This window comes from Alosa pseudoharengus, unplaced genomic scaffold (assembly GCF_046254945.1).
Source record: "Alosa pseudoharengus isolate Yale_2024_CS ecotype anadromous, Long Island Sound unplaced genomic scaffold, YU_APseudo_1.1 YU_APseudo_1.1_scf_6, whole genome shotgun sequence".
Lineage (NCBI taxonomy): Eukaryota > Metazoa > Chordata > Actinopteri > Clupeiformes > Clupeidae > Alosa > Alosa pseudoharengus.
This window is the reverse complement of record NW_027468848.1, coordinates 8,439,109-8,459,108: the sequence shown is the minus strand read 5'-3', so window position 1 is coordinate 8,459,108 and position 20,000 is coordinate 8,439,109. Positions and strand designations below refer to the sequence as shown.

Below are 20,000 nucleotides of genomic sequence, written 5' to 3'. Positions count from 1 at the left end.
TGATCGTCTGTGTGTCCCTTCTTCTGTGCAGCACTTACGGAAGCTGAATAACTTTAACTCGTATCTTGCAATACTTTCTGCGTTGGATTCTGCACCCATCCGAAGACTGGAATGGCAGAAGCAAACCTCAGAGGTCAGGAGAAATCTCTCACACCAGCATCTACACTTATCAATGTGTGAAAAGAACCAAATCTCTCACACCAGCATCTACACTTATCAATGTGTAAAAGGAACCAAATCTCTCACACCAGCATCTACACTTATCAATGTGTGAAAGGAACCAAATCTCTCACACCAGCATCTACACTTATCAATGTGTAAAAGGAACCAAATCTCTCACACCAGCATCTACACTTATCAATGTGTAAAAAGAACCAAATCTCTCACACCAGCATCTACACTTATCAATGTGTAAAAGGAACCAAATCTCTCACACCAGCATCTACACTTATCAATGTGTAAAAGGAACCAAATCTCTCACACCAGCATCTACACTTATCAATGTGTAAAAAGAACCAAATCTCTCACACCAGCATCTACACTTATCAATGTGTAAAAGGAACCAAATCTCTCACACCAGCATCTACACTTATCAATGTGTAAAAAGAGCTTAATCTCTTACACTAACATCTACAGTACATGCATCAGTGTGCACAACTGGATAGAATAAATTATCTTTTAGTGATCACATGGTTTTAGTAAAATAAAGGCTCCATGTTATCTTCCCCTGCATTTCAATATTACTCAGTTATAGCTTTCAAATCCAGATAGAAACATTGATTGTGTGCGTGTGTATGTATGTATGTATGTGTGCGTGTGTGTGTGCGTGCGTGTGTATGTATGTGTATGTGTGTGTGTGTGTGTCTATGCGTGTCTATGCGTGTGCGTGTGTGTGTGTGTATCTCCAGGGACTGGAAGAGTACTGCACTTTAATTGACAGCTCCTCTTCGTTCCGTGCGTATCGGGCAGCGCTGGCTGAGGTGGAGCCACCATGCATCCCCTATCTGTGAGTACCGTGCATCCTCCATCCACAGGGGTGAGAGTGTAGGAGTGTGTGCTGAGTACATCCTCCATCCACAGGGGTGAGTGTGTAGGAGTGTGTGCTGAGTACATCCTCCATCCACAGGGGTGAGTGTGTAGGAGTGTGTGCTCAGTGACTGACAGCTGTTCTCTTTCTGTCTCACACACACACACACACAGGGGTCTCATCCTCCAGGACTTGACCTTTGTGCATCTGGGGAACCCTGACCTCATCGAGGGGAAGGTGAACTTCTCCAAACGCTGGCAGCAGTTCAACATCCTGGACAGCATGAGGCGCTTTCAGCAAGTGTGAGTATTATACACATATTCATACACACACACTAATATACACACACACACTAATACACACACACTAATACACTAACAGACACACACACACTAATACACACACACATATATACAAATACACTATGATGACTGGTGGTCTGACGTGGTTTACATGGAACTGTTTACTTGTACTCATGCGTGTGTGTGTGTGTGCGTGTGCGTGTCCTTCCCCATGCAGGCATTATGATCTCAAACACAACGAAGAGATCGTCTCCTTCTTTAACGACTTCAGCGACCACCTGGCGGAGGAGGCTCTGTGGGAGCTCTCTCTGAAGATCAAGCCGCGCAACATCGTGCGGCGCAAGACCGACCGCGAGGAGAAGACCTAGTGGGCCGTCCGGCACTCGGGCTGTCCAGCATTCCGCAGCCCCGTTGTGCCCCGCTTTAGTTGGCTTTTATTTCCGTCTGGACCTCCCGCCGTTTAATAGGTCATCACCGACCCCCAGAGCAGAGGAGAGGAGAGGAGAGCAGCATGCACGTCACGTGCGGCGAAGGAAACGCAGCGGGCAGCCAGGCCGGACACCGTTTACAGCGCCTCGGATGGGATTGCACTGCGTTGCGTGTGTGTGTGCGCGAGCGTGTGTGTGTGCCTGTGTGTGTGTGTAGGGGCTGGAGAGATTCTGTGCCAAGCACAAACATTTGGGGGCTACAGAGTAGTTTCCTAATGACTCGTGTCATCCTGATCACCTCCCTCCTAAACCCTTCTGCTCTTCCTTTTCCTCCCTCCCTCTATCCCCCTATCCCTCTCCTCCTCCTCCTCCCTCCCTCCCTCTATTCCTCTCTTCCCTCCCTCTATCCCTCTCCTCCTCCTCCTCCTCCTCCCTCCCTCTATCCCCCTATCCCTCTCCTCCTCCTCCTCCTCATCCATCCATGTTGTGTCATATCCCATTGGACTTTTGCCATTACCAGTGACATTTGGGAGTGTGTCCCTCTCTAGGTGGGTTGCCATGGTGATGCCTCCTCCTCCTCCTCTTCATCACTGTGGTGGCTGTTGTCATGGTGCTGCTGTGGCCCCATGTCCTGTGGGCCGATGAGTGTAGACTGACGTACTGGAAAACCCCACCCACCCCAAACTGTGATCTGTTACCCCGGGGTGGGGAGCGGGGGGTGGGGGGGGGGGTAACAGACTGCTCCTGGGAGCTTGTGAAGCGCCTCTGTTGCACCCAGAGGCAAACGTGTAAATGAAGTCACGGACTGAAGGAAGAACGAAGAGAAGACTGAAGGAAAGAATAAAAACAGAACTCTGGAAACAAGAGACTCTGCTGAAGGCCTGTTGTAATTATGACTTGTGTGATGTTTGTTTTTTATATTTTTGTCGGTGTACAATGCAGTTTTTCTTTCCTTTTGTTCTCTAAAAGGATTTTAAATGGATGAACTCGACCTGGGGAGAGATGAGTCTTCTCAGCCAATACGATGATATGAAGCTGAAATGTGCACTTACCATGATGAACAAAAAAAAACAATAATAATAATAATAATAATAATAATAATTGATGATAATAATAGTGGAAGTAAGGCAGTGATCAATGTGAAGGAGACTGAATAGGTTCGGGCATTCTGACCAGTTGGGCTACAGAATCTGAACAGCAATCCTGTTTTAAACTGGAGACTGGAGACGCCCCTTCCACAGTAGAGTCCAGAGGGTCAGCTCTGGCTCAGTGATCCAAAGACTCCAGGCCCATACCCCCCCCCCGCCCCCCGGGGGGAGTAAAGGGCCTCCTGTTCCCTCCTCTTCAACAGATACACAATGTCGTCAGCTCCATCTTGTCCATCAGAAACTCAAGGACTGTCACTGTACAGTACACACCCCCCTCTTCAGTCTCCAGCTCAAATAAGACACACACCTGCAATATGCCCACCTTGGTTTGTGTGTGTGTGTGTGTGTGTGCGTGCGTGCGCGCGGGTGTAAGCGTGAATGTGTGTATGTGTGCAAATATGAAGTATTTTAATTTTTTATTTTGTCTGCTTGTTAGTTAGACTTTTTTTGTTTATATTTTTAACTGGTGGACTTCACGCAAGTATACCTCAATGCCTGGAATTAAAATGTGTCTTTTGAGCACGCTGTGGCCGTTTCCCTATTCTGCTTCCATGGTGAGGGGCTCACATCGACACAAAAGGTTTCGGGGATTCTGTCCCTTTGGGTTATAGACATCCACACCAAAACTACTGGGAAAACTGTGATATACAGAGAAAATGTCAAGAAAAAAAAAATTTGATAATTATTTGGAATTGCATTCATTCATTCATTCATTCATTCATTCATTCATTCATTCATTCAACCTTTATTTATTCTCCGAGATTCATTGAATGTAGCCCTCATTTTCAGTGAAGCCAAGATTACAATAACAATGTAACAGAAAGGTACAAATTGATGTAGGAAGGTTTGTGAGTACAGATGTGAATTGACCTTAGGAAAGAAGAAAGTTCATTTTCACAGTGGATTGGAGATTATTCCAGGAAGTAGGGGCGTTATAGCAAAAGGAATTACCTTGCATTCATAAATGGATTAAGCTACTACTATATTCAACCACTCACAGTTCTTGGTAAAGACTGTATGTCTCAGAAAGTAACACAAAGAGTTCATAGGAGTTCAAGTCAGGGTATATGCATCCAAACCAGCCAAGACACGCTAACCAGCACTCCCTCACTCTGTAGTAATGACCTCATGGATTTACACAACACATGGAGAAGCTTTGACTTGTGCCAAAACTATTGTGCATTTGCCAATATCATTCTACTGGGAGAATATCAGGGGCGCCGTTGTCATACAAAAGGCAAGTCATCAACCTTACACCGCTGATATGCTGCCATGCAGTCCATACAGGGCCTAAGATATTCAACAATTGATTGCACTGGCAGTAATGTTTAAAAGGAGCCATTTACGCATTTACGATTACTCTGAACACAGCACAACTCTGGTAAACTGAGAAAGGAAATTTGTTTGGTTCAGAGTATTACTGCAAAACTAAGTTCTGCTATTGTAACCCAAGCATGCACGTACTGTACCACTCTCATTATGTGAACATGTGAAACCCAAACAGAACTGCATAAACCCAAAGCACATTAATCAGGAATTTAAGTTAAGTCATGTGTGTGAATTCGATAATGATGACATGTCTGATGTTTAGGTAGGGGAAAATCCACTCATGGTGTAAGATTGAGTGGCCCCTATTAAGACATATCACAAAACATGACCTGTGTTATTTGATTGAGGGGCCCCATTACTGGCAATAACTGGGGCAGCCGTGGCCTACTGGTTAGCGCTTCGGACTTACAGGAGGGTTGCCAGTTCGAACCCCGACCGGTAGGCACGGCTGAAGTGCCTTTGAGCAAGGCACCTAAGCCCTCACTGCTCCCCGAGCGCCGCTGTTGTTGCAGGCAGCTCACTGCACCGGGATTAGTGTGTGCTTCACCTCACTGTGTGCTGAGTGTGTTTCACTAATTCACGGATTGGGATAAATGCAGAGAACACATTTCCCTCACAAGATCAAAAGAGTATATATACTTATAGTTATACATTCAGATATCAGAAGTGTAGAACATTATCGATAGCGACTAACGCAGAAGCTTGGGCTTCAGGGGTCCCTGGGCCTGGTGGGCCCACTCAGTGATCCATCGCTGTATATTTGATCATATGCTTTCTACAAGAATTCATCTTGGTACTGATGTCTCACAAACTACACCACACGTGAAAGACTTTGACAGAGACATTTCATGTTCATGGGTTTAGATGAATAAGAAATATATTAGCTATCAACGATGACGTTTGAATAAAGACTGCTCCAGTCATTTTGAACGTGACTAGCAGAAGCCTTGAATAGTGCTAGGTAAGTCAGAGCCGAGCCTATCTATCAGACTGCAAGGGCTATGGCAAGAAGATGAGGTTGCATTTGTGTGTTGTGCTTGCAGTCTCATTTTATATATTTTTTACCATTAGCCTACTGAAACAATGCCTTATTTTCAGTGTCACTCGGCAACTCACGGGCGACAGAAATCTACTACACGAAAACATTTCGCATGACCCTCACGGACATTATTTGTCAGTCTATTTAGCAACTGGGTAAAATCAATCGACACTAAAAGGGTAAGTTGCACAGTACAAAACATGATTGTAGAGGGCGCTGCTACGTCAGCCTCAAGTTATCGTTCTGTAGCAGTAGAAGAAGATGACTTCCTGTTAGCAACCATCCAAGTTAGGTCGTTACTATGGAACATTTGTTTTCTGAAACGATGTATTTACAGTTCTACATAATGGCGTAATCTAACTGGAAATATCGATGAGATTAGTTTTTTTTATCTGGGATTTCAGAGCTGTAGATAGATAATCAATCATACCGTTGCACTATAACAGACGTATCGGTTACGTTACTTAGCTAAAATTGCCGAGAATAGACAAAAAATTGCTGTGTTAGCTAGCTAGCGGTACCGTTAGCTGTCATAGCTAACGTTAAACCAAAGACGGTCATCTCCAGTGCAAAAATTGGTCCTTCTTTATAGTTACATTAACGTCATTTTTAAATTCCAAAGATGAGCGAACAACTGAAATTTATCGTTGAACAGCTCAACAGAGAGCCCTTCAAGAAAAGTTTCAACTTGATCACGTTTGACTCCCAGGAGCCGATGCAACTGTTGCAAATTCTCAATGACGTCTTGGCAGAAATCGACCCCAAGGTAGATTTTGGATTGTTGAATTCAGTCAAGTCACATAACTTAACAGTAATTTTATTTGTGAAAGCTGTCTAAACAAGTAAATTATATGCTTAATTACTTAAAGTACCATATGCAGTGATTAACCTTTTTGGTGTGATAAAGTCTTACATGCTGCTAAGTTAACGTTGCATGCATTCATCACATAGTAGTCCTAGACGTAACGTTAGTGGCCGAGTTTAACTGAAATTGGAATATGAAGTGAAGGTAGCTTTTAAAGATCTGAAATCATGAAAGCAAATGAACAGCTGAAGTGATGCAAGGTTGCTGTGTGATTGTGATGCAGCAAGCTATTGACATCCGTGAGGAGTTGCCCGAGCAGACGACCAAGAGGATGATCACCTTACTTGGGATGCTTAAGTACAAACCACCGGGGAGCCTCTCTGAAGCGTGAGTCCTCTGCAAAGACCCAGTAGCCAACACGTGTAGTCTTCCTGAATGCAGTGCAATATATAGGAATTTTGAAGAATCAAGATTGACTTGTCTTAAACATGTTATGCAACCAAGTTATTTGGCAGTGTCAGTATGTTCTCTACCCACAGAACTCTGCACTACAATCTCTGATGATCCATCCCATAACCTGTATTTTAGTCTGGTGCAAGCAGGGATGTAGTGGAGGGTATACGCAAGTAAACACAGTTTATCCACCTCTGAAATTTCAGAAAAGAGTTTGTCCACTTCTTATCAGAATTCATCCACTAATTGCACCAATTTATTAACCAATTGCAACTTTTAACATTCTAAAATCCTACTGTATTATCCACATTTGTGCAGTCCACCTCACCGAGATCACAGAAATCATAGTTTACCCACCTCATATTTCTTTTATTTTACCACTACATCCCTAGTGCAAGTATTATGTATGTAGCACATGTCATCTTGTGCCTGATGTCTCTGGCTTTTACACCCTGTCCTGTTCACACCTAATCATTATTAATAGTGATGCCATTGTCCTAATCATTATTCATAGTGATGCCATTGTCCTAATCATTATTCATAGTGATGCTATTGTCCTAATCATTATTAATAGTGATGCCATTGTCCTAATCATTATTCATAGTGACGCCATTGTCCTTGCATTGTACTGCTGCCGTTTTAAATATGAGATATTTGGGTGTATGCACCAGCATGAAGGCCCTCAGTTAATAAATGTTTTAGTGGCCAGTGTGGTACCAATCTGTGAGTAGTGAACACTTTCACACACACACACACACACACACACCTGAAGCAACCATTACGATGGCGGCGGCGCCAGTGCAGGTGGACAGTTGGGAGTTGAATGGCGTGGATGTTCTCAGAGACCCGTTGACGTGTGTGTCCCCTACAGGAGCAGCTTCCGGCAGGGCCTGGTGACGGGCAGTAAGCCGGTGGTCCACCACATCCTCTTCTGGCTGCTGCAGAAGCTGCCGGAGCTCAAGAAGAGGGCCTACCTGGCCCGCTTCCTGGTCAAGCTTGAGGTGCCCGCTGACTTCCTACAGGACGATGTCATTGCAGACACCTACCACCAGGTGGGTCGCAACCCAACACACTCCACCTTATCAGCCTTACCCCTTACCCAAACACACCTCACTGCTCTCAGCCTGGGAATACCCATACAAACTTTCGGTAAATTTGGGACTTGCTCTGCAGGTCTATCTGGTCAAGAGGCCATTGAAGCCCATTTCCAATGTCCCTAAAACACGGGCACGCAAATACAATCGCTAATCCGACATGGACGTGTATTTCTTTGGAACTGAGTAAACAACTGCATTTAGAAGCGTCATTTACAAGATTGCTGCACTTTTGAAACAATTTGGCAAGAATTTAAGTTTAATTTCACTGCTAGTTGTCTTCCCTGCTGGAAGTCTGTGTGTTTCCAGGCTACACTGCTGTAGATAGAGGCTGTAATATCAGAACCACTCTCAGCTCACTGCATTATCTGAATTACTATTGTTGTACTACTACCGTATTGCCATTTTTCTATTACCATTAGACTTGCATCTTTAGAGCAATGTTGTTATGAAAGTTAAATGTCAATGTTAATCTGTTGTTGTTAACCAGAATCTCTTGTCAGTTCTACAATATGATCAATTCCTGTCAGTTGTATACTGTAACGTAGCGTCCTGTCTGTAGTAATCTGATTCAGTGTCCTGTGTGTGTGTGTGTGTGTGTGTGTGTGTGTGTGTTCCTGCAGTATGAGGAGCTGGTGGAGGGCTTTAAGACTTACCACAAGGACTGTGAGCAGCTGAAAAGTTCTGGTTTTTCCACCGCAGAGATCCGCCGGGTAAAGATCACACCACCACGGCCACCATCAACGCTATCCACATCATCCACCCTTAAAGATCACACCACCACAGCCACCATCACTGCTATCCACATCATCCACCCTTAAAGATCACACCACCACAGCCACCATCAACGCTATCCACATCATCCACCCTTAAAGATCACACCACCACAACACAATCCGCATCATACACCCTTACACAATGGAGAATCACAATAAGGATTTAGGGGAACAGCATGCGTATGTTTATATTCATTATATATGCCAATGCTGCTGATTGATTGAGCCCCTTCAGTGCATTGTTTAGGAATGAGATGAGCTGAGAGGACGATCCCCTGATTGTCTGTGTTTCTCAGGATATCACAGCGATGGAGGAGGAGAAGGAACAGCTGATCAAACGCGTGGAGAGGCTGAGGAAGCGCGTAAGGACCACCTCACACCCAGACTAAACTCAACACCATAACACACCTGTACACCACCCACCAGCTAAACTCAACACCATAACACACCTGGCAAAACACCACCAGCTAAAACTCAACACCATAACACACCTGGCCAAACACCACTAGCTAAAACTCAACACCATAACACACCTGGCCAAACACCACTAGCTAAAACTCAACACCATAACACACCTGGCCAAACACCACTAGCAAGCTCAACATCATAACACACCCAATCAGACACCACTAGCTAAAGCTTGGCTCCACCATTACACTTGGCCAAACACCTTCAGTTAAATCTCTAAACCATAACACACCCAGCGAAACACCTTCAGCTAAAGCCCAGCTGCACCATGATACACATCCCATACACACCCAAACTCCTGAACTGTAAGCAAACACGCCCCTGACCCCAACCCAGCTTTGGATCTCCGTAAAAACACCATACAAAAGCTGTGCATACCAGCCTAAGACTCTGACCCCCAGCCTGGTTCACAACCTCCTCCTCACAGACATAGCAGACATGTCAGACAGGATGAGGCTTCCGACATCGTGGTTGGGGGAGGGGAGGGGGGGGTTCAGCAGGGTGCTAATTTTACCGGGCACATGCCCAGGATGCTGCAGACGAGGTGAAAGCCGTCTGAGGGAGGCCTCGTAAGCCCCTGAGAAATTCCCCAGAAGTCTCAGCGCATTACCCACTCTGTCCACTAGGTGGAGAGCGTGTCCAACCATCAGCGCATGCTGGAGCTGACCAGACAGCTGAGGGTGGAGAAGGAGCGGGAGGAGGCCCTCGCCCAACAGAAACAGGAGCAGAAGAACCAGGTAGCATCCAGGAGACGACCTTTGACCCCCCACACACACACACACATGGACAAATAAGGCAGCCTGTCTTTAAAAAAAAGTGCTTAGTTTCAGATAAATATGAGAAATGGACAGTTATGTAAGCAAGGTCATGTGCTGGCTAATGATATATTTGTTGGTGTGTGTGTATGTGTGTGTGTGTGTGTGTGTGTGTGTGTGTGTGTGTGTGTGTGTGTGTGTGTGTCAGCTCTTTCAGGCTGAGCAGAGGTTGCAGAGGGCCCGGTTGCAGCTGAAGGACCTGAACCAGGCAGCAGCAGATGCCAAGCCTGAGAGTGAGTGTCTGCCCTGTAGGCTTGGGTATCGAATATCGAGTATTGGTTGGAACCGGGACTATCTTTGCGATTTTCCCGGAATCGTTCAAAAGTTTAAATTTCGATTCCTACTTTCGATTCCCAGTCTGCCGACAGGAAGAAGAAACGTCTGAACACCAACGAAGAAGCGCATAGTTAATAGAATTAAAATTCATGGAGAAGGTCAGACTATTTCATTCAGAAAGCAGGGTTCCCGAGGATCCTTAAAAAGTCTTAAATAGGCTACAACTGAATTTTCGAAAGAGAGGTATTAAATGTGCGAATGGGACCGCCAGCGAGTGCAAGAGAGCGAGTGATGTCTCCATCCAGTTTCGTGTATTTAAAACGCAATTGTATACGTGATAGGCTATTAGGCTACGGGAGGAAGTGTAGTGGTTACAGAGTGAAGATGTTTTTCACGGGTTTGGTTAAAGGTGTGAAAACGGTAATAATACAGTAGGCCTATGTACAAAATAATATGCCTGGCGTTTTCGTGGTGTAGCTGAGGCCTGAGAGATAGACAGGGTAGCCTACGTGGAATGAGGGAGCCTACGGTAGAATGAGCGGGAGAAAGAGTTGGTAAGCCAGTTAGCGATAGGTTGGCCATATGTTCGAATTTAGGCCGGACATATGGGTTTTAAAAGCCCTGTCCGGCGTCCGGCGCAGCCTCAAGCCGGACGTTTATTTGTTCTCCTTTTTGGAGTTGCGCTTGGCATCTAAAGTCTTTGCTCGGACGCAGCATCGTTTCACAAACTATGGACGCGAAGACTGCTGGTGAAATTATGTGCAGTGCTTCGCAATCAGGAGGAAATACTGTATACCGGTATGTTAAGTTGATCTGTTTGCATCTTTCCAGCGTGTGTTGCTGGCCTAGCCTAGGGAAGAAAATATCTGTCTAAGTTATAATAGCCTACCTGTAATATCTGCCAGCAGCTTGCTTGCCAGCGTTTCCCAGTAGGCTAGGCCTACTTAGCAAAAGTTGTGAAATATAACCGCATATGTTTTGAATGTCGGCGACTGCTACATAAAAATACGTGCGTTCATAATGTGCGTGCTTGAGATGAAACCAGCAGTTTTCAGCAGGATCATGCGAAGAGGACCTGTCTCTTAATTAATTTAAAACAAGTCAATGGTTTTACAATGTTTCAGTCAAGCTTTGGTTGGTTTAGATACAACTGGTATGCAAAATGTAAAGTAGTGGATTAACTTTAATTTGCTGTGCTGCATATGGACAATAGATGCACATAGTAAATTATATAAAGTAGGCTTATTAAAATATGTAAATAGCTTAGTTAACTTTGAAAAAAATATTTAAGGGAATCCAGTCCAGTGCACGTCTTTGGCAAGTAGCCCTAGGCTACTACAGACACAGGTGAAGAACAGCCTCAGCAGTAAGCAAAACCAAATATGTACAGTACAGCCAGCTTCAAAAGCAAGCAGTCCAGACCCTAAAATTGGGCATTTATAGCTGTGAAGGTAATTCACACACAATTATTTTCTTTCGCCAAAATATTTTTGGTAACTTCTGTAGACATCCAAAATGGGGTGGGGGTTAAAATTAGTAGGAAAAAAAAACTATTGCATTAAACAGTCTTATATATCTTTTTGCCGTGGTATAGTCTTAATTTTCATTTAGATGTCTTGAAAAGGTCTTAAAAGTCTTTAAATTTGCACTTGGAAAATGTGCAGATACCCTGAGAAAGACCGTTGGTTAGCTAGCTCATTTAAAATATCCTAAACTTTTTTTGACCCTGCCTTTAAAAAAAATCGGAATCGAGAATCGTTAGGAACCGGAATCGAAATAAGAAATCGGAATTGGAATCGGAATCGTTCAAATTGAAACGATACCCAACCCTACTGCCCTGCAGGACGAGCATACAGTGTGTGGGTGTGCGGCCCATGTGAGGGAACAGATGTGCATGTGTATGCTCACGTGTGTGTGTGTCTGTCTGTCTGTCTGTCTGTCTGTCTGAGTGTCTGTCTGTCTGAGTGTGTCACATGTGTGTGAGGGGATGTACTGGAATGTGTGTTTATATGTATATGTCTGCTAAAGAGTATAAGCCCTGTGTGTGTGTGTCTGTCTATGTGTGTGTGTGTGTGTGTGTGTGTGTGGTGGGGGGGGGGGGGTCATGCTCTCGTGCCTGTAAGAGCCTCTGATAGTGCAGGTGACAGCAAGTGAGAATGAGAAGATTCTCTGCTAATAGGCTCTTATGTGTAGTGATCCTCTAATCTCCTCTTGCCTTTGAAGGGCACCATTAGAGCTCTGTGTGTGTGTGTGTGTGTGTGTGTGTGTGTGTGTGTGTGTGTGAGCTGACCGCCTCTCGCCATCACACTGGATCAGGCTGGGCCAGGCATTTTGCTGTCCAGCCTGAGATTTACACATTTGCAGGTCCCAAAATGACCCCAGACACAAACACCCTCACTTTGGTGCCGCTGGGCACGTAGCTGAGCTCACACTGCCCAAAAGGAAGCGCTCTCTCACGGTGGAAACTTGGAGCCCGGATCCCATGGAAAGAACAGACTTATTTAGTGATTTCTTACAAACAGCCGTCTCCCAACTAAGACTCGGCATCAGGCATTTATTTAAGGTTAACGCTGCTTTGGTATTCGTGCTTCAAATATTTGATGCAGCGGCCCTAAATTTAGCGGCTTTTATTTAGGTCTGGGGGCATTAACTCTTGTGGATGACACGGAGCTATGTGGTGTACATCATGAGAATTTAGCCTCTCTGCGACCAGAGCAAATCATTCGTTTATTTCCAACTCCCCTTTCACCACTGGCAATGATCTAACCCCAGCATTATCATTGAAATGAGCAGGTGTGTTGGGGGTGGTGTGTGTGTGTGTGCATGCATGCGCGCGTGTGTGTGTGTGTGTGAGTGAGTCAGGGGTATGCTGTTTTATCTGCCTGTAAGTCCACAAGTTCTGCGCATATCAAGATGTCGGGGCGTATATCTAAACAACATATCTCGATTTGGAACTCTAAACTTATGCAGTTCTAGCACTAGTCACCTCCAAGTATTTTCGACAGACATTATGCAAATGAGCTCAGAATCTATTTATAGTTTATATTCCGATCGTCCATCAAAACCTTGATATGAGATGGAGCTATTTATCAAACATACAAGCAGGACACGGGTGTCCTCTCACTCTCCTTCATGCAGCAGATCTGACTTGAACGTTACTTTACCATAAAACCTCATTTGGAACCTATAGGCTACTTTGCGCGCGCACGACAGAGAAAGCGACAGTTCCAGGGCTGGACATGTCATGGTTTGCATTTCCTATTTGGCATAAGATAAGTTAGAAGGAAATCATAAAGGCAACAAGGACAAGGAGGGGGCGGTGGCTGTTCTCGTCATTTACAAGTTCAGGTTGGTCATCAGCCTGCCCTGCACTCATTGGCTAGTTTGGAGCGCGGCCAAACTGAGCTGGCCTCTTCTTACCTTGCCCATTGTGTAATCGAATTAGTGGGTCTCCAATGATTCGTTCTCTTTAAGCTAAGAATAACATGAACCATATGATATGCCTCTTTGCTATTTCAAACGCCACTCTGCTGGGTGACCTGGCTAGTTCGCCCCACGCCGAGGTTCTGTGCGTGGGTTTTGGTTCACTCATTATGTCCGCTTGTACAGTAAGCATCTAAGCATGTCTGAATCACCCGAAGGGTCGGACATCCGTTTGACAAAGATTCGCATATAGTGCGGAGGACATGTCTGAAAACAGTTAGTGTGTTGCTCTGCTGAGGTCTCACTCTCTCAATCACTCACACACACACACACACACACACACACTCCCTCCATCCCTTTGGTCTTTACTGTGGTGCAGTGTATGGTTGGCTAAGGCTTCATAGCACATTCATAGTATCCTTATCAGGAGTCTTTGATCCATGTGATCCAGTTCAATAATGTTTTTTTTAACACACACACACACACACACACACACACACCCCATGTCCCAGGTGTGATGAAGAGGCTGGAGGAGGAGATCAAGTTCAACAGCTACATGGTGACGGACAAGCTGCCCAAGGAGGTGCAGAGCAAGCGTGTGGCTGTGCAGTACCTGCAGAAGGTGGCGTCCGAGCCTGCCATGGGACAGGGCGAGCTGGCCCAGCTGGAGGACAAGGTTGGTCCCAAAACACACACGCACACACACACACACACACACACACACACAAGCACACACACACACACACACACACACACACAAGCACACACACACACACACACACACACACACACACACAAGCACACACACACACACAAGCACACACACACACAGTGCTGGCCGAGCTGGAGGACAAGGTTGGTGCAGGGTTGCGTCAGACTGACTGACCACAGCTAGGCCCTCTCAAGCCCCTGACCATGTCCCAAAACACACACGCACACACACACACGCACACACACACACACACACAGACACACACACACACGCACGCACAGACACACACACACACACACACACACAGAGACACACACACACACACACACACGCACGCACAGACACACAGACACACACACACACACACACACACACACACACACACACACACACACACACACACACACAGTGTGGAGCCAAAAATTCCTTCCCTGATCTCTTGAAGCTCCTGGAGTATGAGTTTGATACTTATATATGAGTGTTTACTAATAGCCAGTAACAAAGGGACCACCTGACACTGGGTTAGCATAGCAGCATTAGCAAACACATAGACCATCTTCTCCTGAGGGGACCTATTAGCTAGTGCTAATGGTATGCTATCACTGCCCAGCAACACGAGGCAGCACTGATGGCTTATCATCAGTCATAGCTAGCCTAGCTAATATATGCAGGACTGTAAGAAATGACCCCGATAACGTTGATCTCTATAATATGCTCTTAATTATAAGGAGTCAGAAAGGCTGCCCGAGAGCTGATGTCTGGGCATCTGCAGTGCTGACATGGCTTTTTGGTGCAGTTGAAGTATTCAGCACAATCAGCTAAAGCCAGTGAACCTGAGTGAACTCTCTTAACACAAGGACAAATGAGTAAAGAGTGTTTAGAAGTGGACGGAAAATAGTAGCCTCTTTAGAGAACACCGAGAGAGTGTTGGTGGAGAACACTAAGGGCTCAAGTTTGAGAACGGAATCTCTCGGGGGGGGGGGGGGGGGGGGTGCGAATTGTTTACATCCACATGTATTCATTTAGCAATCCCAAGGAAGTCTAAGTATTCCCAATCCCAAAGAAGTCTAAGTATTCCCAATCCCAAGGATGTCCAAGTATTCCCAATCCCAAAGAAGTCTAAGTATTCCCAATCCCAAGCAAGTCCAAGTATTCCAAATCCCAAGCAAGTCCAAGTATTCCCAAGGCCAAGTAAAAGTCCAAGTCCTCACTTTTCTCCTAAAGTCCTAAACAAGTCTCTGTTGTATAATGCAACAGCATATTGATATGCCATGGATCATTCTTTCAATATATCATTCTTATCAATATCATACTTTAAATATTGAAATGTTTTAAAACTGTTATAATCACAAGCCCAAAGCCTAGCAAAGTATCCTTTGTTCTCTTCCAGAGGAAAAGGAAGTGAAAAGGAAAAGAAGTGAATACTGGTTTTGAATGTGACTTGAATAGTGACTTTACTGATAATACTATATTCCGACTATAGTATATATTAATGACAATACTATATTCCGACTATACTATATATTAATGACAATACTATATTCCGACTATAGTATATATTAATGACAATACTATATTCCGACTATACTATATATTAATGACAATACTATATTCCGACTATAGTATATATTAATGACAATACTATATTCCGACTATAGTATATATTAATGACAATACTATATTCCGACTATAGTATATATTAATGATAATACTATATTCCGACTATAGTATATATTAATGACAATACTATATTCCGACTATAGTATATATTAATGACAATACTATATTCCGACTATAGTATATATTAATGACAATACTATATTCCGACTATAGTATATATTAATGACGATACTATATTCCGACTGTCATGCTAATAAAGCAACTTTAAAGACATGGGACGCGGGACTTTTTGAGCAATGTTGCTGGACAATTTTCCTCGTTATTGTAATTTTGGCACGTTCCCATTGATATTGATATTTTCTGAAGAAGTGAGTTAGGGAGTGCAGTGTGTGGGCGACTATTTGGAAGTGTGAGTGAGTTGCTTTTACAGTGTGTCAAAATGTTTCCATGCATCACATTAAGACTTTATATGTCAATAAAAACATGTTTATTGTGCAATGGCAAACTAGAATGCAGTAGGCCTATGCACAGCAACACATGAGCAGAGATCAAACTAGAATGCAGTAGGCCTATGCACAGCAACACATGAGCAGAGATAAGAGCAACAGGGGGACTGTCATATTACATTTCCCTTCACGGAGATGATAAAATGAGCAATAATCCTTCCTGCCATACTGTAAACTTAGACATACGATATACAGTGTGTGTGTGTGTGTGTCTGTGTCTGTGTCTGTGTCTGTGTGTGTGTGTGTGTGTGTGTGTGTGTGTGTGTGTGTGTGTGTCTGTATGAGTGCAGTTCACAGATGATCATCCCTTTTCCATTCAGCCATGTTGGAATTGGAATTTCAAATATGATTGTGTTTTAGACAGTGGTCTAATAATAGAGTATTAAACCTCTCTTTCTCCCCCTCTCTCTCTCTCTCTCCCTCCATCCCTCCCTCCATCTCTCTCTCTCTCTCTCTCTGTCTCCGTTTGTCCAGATCCGTGAGGCCAACATTCAGATCAACCAGCTGATTGAGAAGAGAATGATGCGGAATGACCCCATGGATGACAAGCTCTCTCTGTTCAGACAGCAGGTGACCCTAATGTCTCCAGACACACACACAGACACACACACATACTCACATCACGGTCCAGCAGAGGCCTGAACTCCACGCCTCTTTACGTTCGCACGTGCCCAGTAGAGGCTGTGTGTTTGGCCCATGACATGAAAGCCGTGGTTCAGCGTGTGTGTGGTCCTGGTACAGCGTTCACATCAAGGCAAGCTGACAGAGCCTCACAGCCTCTTACGCAACCATATTTATATAAGGCCAGTGTCTGTCCATAGGAGTCTTTGAAGGCCTGTTTTTTTATCCAAGCACATGAAGGGGTCACTATGTAACAGACCACCCCCACTACCTCCCTTCTGAGCCTCCTCCACCCCCCTCCACCTGGGTGGGGACTAGAGTCTCTTGCCTAGCCCTTTGAACTCTGTGCTTCATTCATGTACTCTGATTTGTTAAAGTAATGATGTGTGTGTGTGTGTGTGTGTGTGTTTGTGTATACGCTCCCTTCCTGCTGGGTGTGGCATATGTTTGCATTAACCGGCTGCTAGATGAAGCCTGTGCTGTGGTTGTTATTGATGTCGTCGCGTTGTGTTTTCTTGTTCTCTAATGTGGGAGGTGAGGTCATATGTATTGTGTCAGCTTCTCAGGAGGAGGGACAGGACATCTGTCCAGATCGAGCCCTTACAGCTTAGCCCTACATTAGCGGCCCCATGTCTAGTGGTTTGTCCCTTACAGGCCACCGTAGCCATGTGCGTGTCTCACACAGCCCTGCATTAAGACACATCAACATCTTACCGAGTGCCTTGTGCTTTTCAGGCGTAAGATAGTTATCGGCTGATTTGTCCCTCTTAGGCTACCATACCTATGCATGTGTCTCAATGCAGGCCTCCATAAGGACACATGAACATCTGAACTAGTACTTTGTCCCTCACAGGCCTCCATAGCTATGCGCGTGTCTCTCACATGAATATCTTAACTAATTCCTCTCAGCTAAACTCAGGTTAACTACTCAAGCGTTAGTTAGTTAAGCGGGAATCACATCAGCCAGCGGCAAACATAACGCAACGCTCAGACCAGAGCCATATAAAGGTAGAGTTGCCACAATGGGTGTTTGTTCATGGTCACGTGGTTCATGTAAACTTCAAAAAGTTCCCTGAAGTGATTGACAATGGATTAGAATGCATTAAATAAGCTACTGTTCAATGAAAGACAGAGCCACAATTTTGGGTAATTGACAGACAATAAATGCATTGATATACAATATGTATAACACAGTGTAATTATTGTGTAAACTGTGTAGTTATCCTACCATTACAACAATATTAAATTAAATTCCAGACCGTAGCCTGCTAAAGATCGGAAGGTGACCTTTTTTTCCCCCTTTTACGTATGTGTCACTTAATATTAGTTTCTGTACAAAACCAAGACGGGAGATTCTTTAGAAAACGCAATAGCACCCACCCCATAAGTGTAGCCTAGGCCTATCTAAATTATCGTTATAAAAAAATGACCTAGTATGTTACTCAAGAGCTGTAAACAGTGTGTAGCCTACAAAAGCGCATGGAGATTTTAATTTTGCAACGAGAAACTGTAACACAGCTAGTCTAAGTCTAACATTAACTTGTTTGAGTTTTCTCCCCAACGTTTTCTCTGGTAGTTCTTCACTGATCTGAGATAATGAGCGAACTACCTTAAGTATAGCGTCTCGGGAGAATAAAAAAAAAAGTTTAAAAGTTTTCTAACATCTTTCCAGTGTAATGGTGGGCATGTTAAGTTAACCGTAGCATTACCTACACAGTAACCCCATGGTAATGCGATGCGAGTGATCATAATAACATATAAAACGTGATATAGTCCTTGATAAATAACCAGGCTATGAACTCATAAACAACAGCATTTTGTCACCGTTTGTCATTCACCGTGCTGTGAATACAGCATTAAAGGAGAAGTTCGGTGTGAAATTGACCTTAGCTGTACTGAAAGATGTTGCCGAGTACTCACATGTGTCCAATAGGCACCTTCGCTCACCCCCTAGCATTCCAAATTACGCCGTTTTTAGCCGAGTAGCTGTGGGGGCATAGCGTAGCCTATGCAACTAAATCGCTATTTTTACACCATTAAAAAGGTTCCAAGTAACTCCACACTGCATTGGTAGACTTCTGAGGGTCTTGGAACCTTTTTAATTGTGTAAAAATAGCGATTTAGCTGCTTAGGCTACGCTATGCCCCCCACAGCTACTTGGCTAAAAACGGCGTAATTCGGAATGCTAGGGGGTGAGCGAAGGTGCCTATTGGACACATGTAAGTACTCGGCAACATCTTTCAGTACAGCTAAGGTCAATTTCACACCGAACTTCTCCTTTAAGATGCTAGGCTAAAGAGCTTGAGATTCAAAGAACCTGCATGGTTGTGCTCATCCTGTCAGAAAATAGCAATTTGATCAGTGATCATGCATATGAGCGCAAGCTTGGTTTGAAACTGGTTTCTAGGGATGGGGTTTACACAGCTGCAGCTCCCTCAAATCTATATAGGTTCTCATGCATATTATTAGGCTAGCTTTTGCCAATGAAAATGAATGCAACATAAAAAAAAAAACAGTAGGCTACTGCTCCTAACTGAAGAAACGTTTACGTTACTGTAAGGAAATTATTATTATCATTGTATAACCATTTGTGTAAGCAGATATTGTTGTGCTGAGTTCTAAGAACAGAGAGTTCAAGTTAAATGTTGTTGTGCTGAGTTCTAAGAACAGAGAGTACAAGTTAAGTGTGCACCCAGACAGACAGGAACTGCACCCTGTCTGTGTGTGTGTGTGTGGGTGAGATAAGAGTATGTCACAATGAAGTCGCTATGTCTTGCTTCCTATTTTCTGTGTGCATCTGTACAATAAAAGACACAGCTTTTGGGCTGCAGAGTCAGAGACTGATGGTGTGAGGAATTCTTCCTTACATTAGCAGGCTCTCCCCTTGGTACCAGAGTTTGTGGGCAAAGCCATACTACGTGTTGTGGTTCTTGTATCTATATGTTGGGGTTAAATTCCCTGACAGTTACCCACAACGTTAACAACAAACTCAGCTTCACTGCTGCAAACAAAGTTGGCTGCTTCGCCATATAACGAACCAGCTAGCCTTGTGATAACAAAATCTTTACCTTTTGTTTAGTCCATGGAAAGTTATCTACATATCAAACGATTAAATACACAGTTATGGAGGAATTGTTTTGGGGAAGCAGTTGCACTAT

General features: G+C 44.2%; 2 protein-coding genes across 2 annotated transcripts in view; both read left to right on the top strand.

Annotated features, from left to right (window-relative positions):
* Positions 1 to 3,427, top strand: part of LOC143106468 (rap guanine nucleotide exchange factor 1-like) — a 42,102-nt gene extending 38,675 nt beyond the window's left edge. Inside the window, exons 19-22 of the mRNA XM_076270743.1 lie at positions 32 to 133; positions 909 to 1,006; positions 1,201 to 1,329; positions 1,547 to 3,427. Coding sequence (XP_076126858.1) covers positions 32 to 133; positions 909 to 1,006; positions 1,201 to 1,329; positions 1,547 to 1,697 — 480 coding nt within the window. The 3' untranslated portion in view covers positions 1,698 to 3,427. The remainder of the gene's footprint in view (positions 1 to 31; positions 134 to 908; positions 1,007 to 1,200; positions 1,330 to 1,546) is intronic.
* A 2,146-nt stretch (positions 3,428 to 5,573) lies between these two features.
* ift81 (intraflagellar transport 81 homolog) overlaps positions 5,574 to 20,000 on the top strand; it is a 45,985-nt gene continuing 31,558 nt past the window's right edge. Inside the window, exons 1-9 of the mRNA XM_076270593.1 lie at positions 5,574 to 6,039; positions 6,362 to 6,465; positions 7,403 to 7,583; positions 8,249 to 8,338; positions 8,698 to 8,763; positions 9,496 to 9,606; positions 9,833 to 9,917; positions 13,896 to 14,059; positions 16,696 to 16,791. Of these exons, the coding sequence (XP_076126708.1) occupies positions 5,896 to 6,039; positions 6,362 to 6,465; positions 7,403 to 7,583; positions 8,249 to 8,338; positions 8,698 to 8,763; positions 9,496 to 9,606; positions 9,833 to 9,917; positions 13,896 to 14,059; positions 16,696 to 16,791 (1,041 nt within the window). The 5' untranslated portion in view covers positions 5,574 to 5,895. The remainder of the gene's footprint in view (positions 6,040 to 6,361; positions 6,466 to 7,402; positions 7,584 to 8,248; positions 8,339 to 8,697; positions 8,764 to 9,495; positions 9,607 to 9,832; positions 9,918 to 13,895; positions 14,060 to 16,695; positions 16,792 to 20,000) is intronic.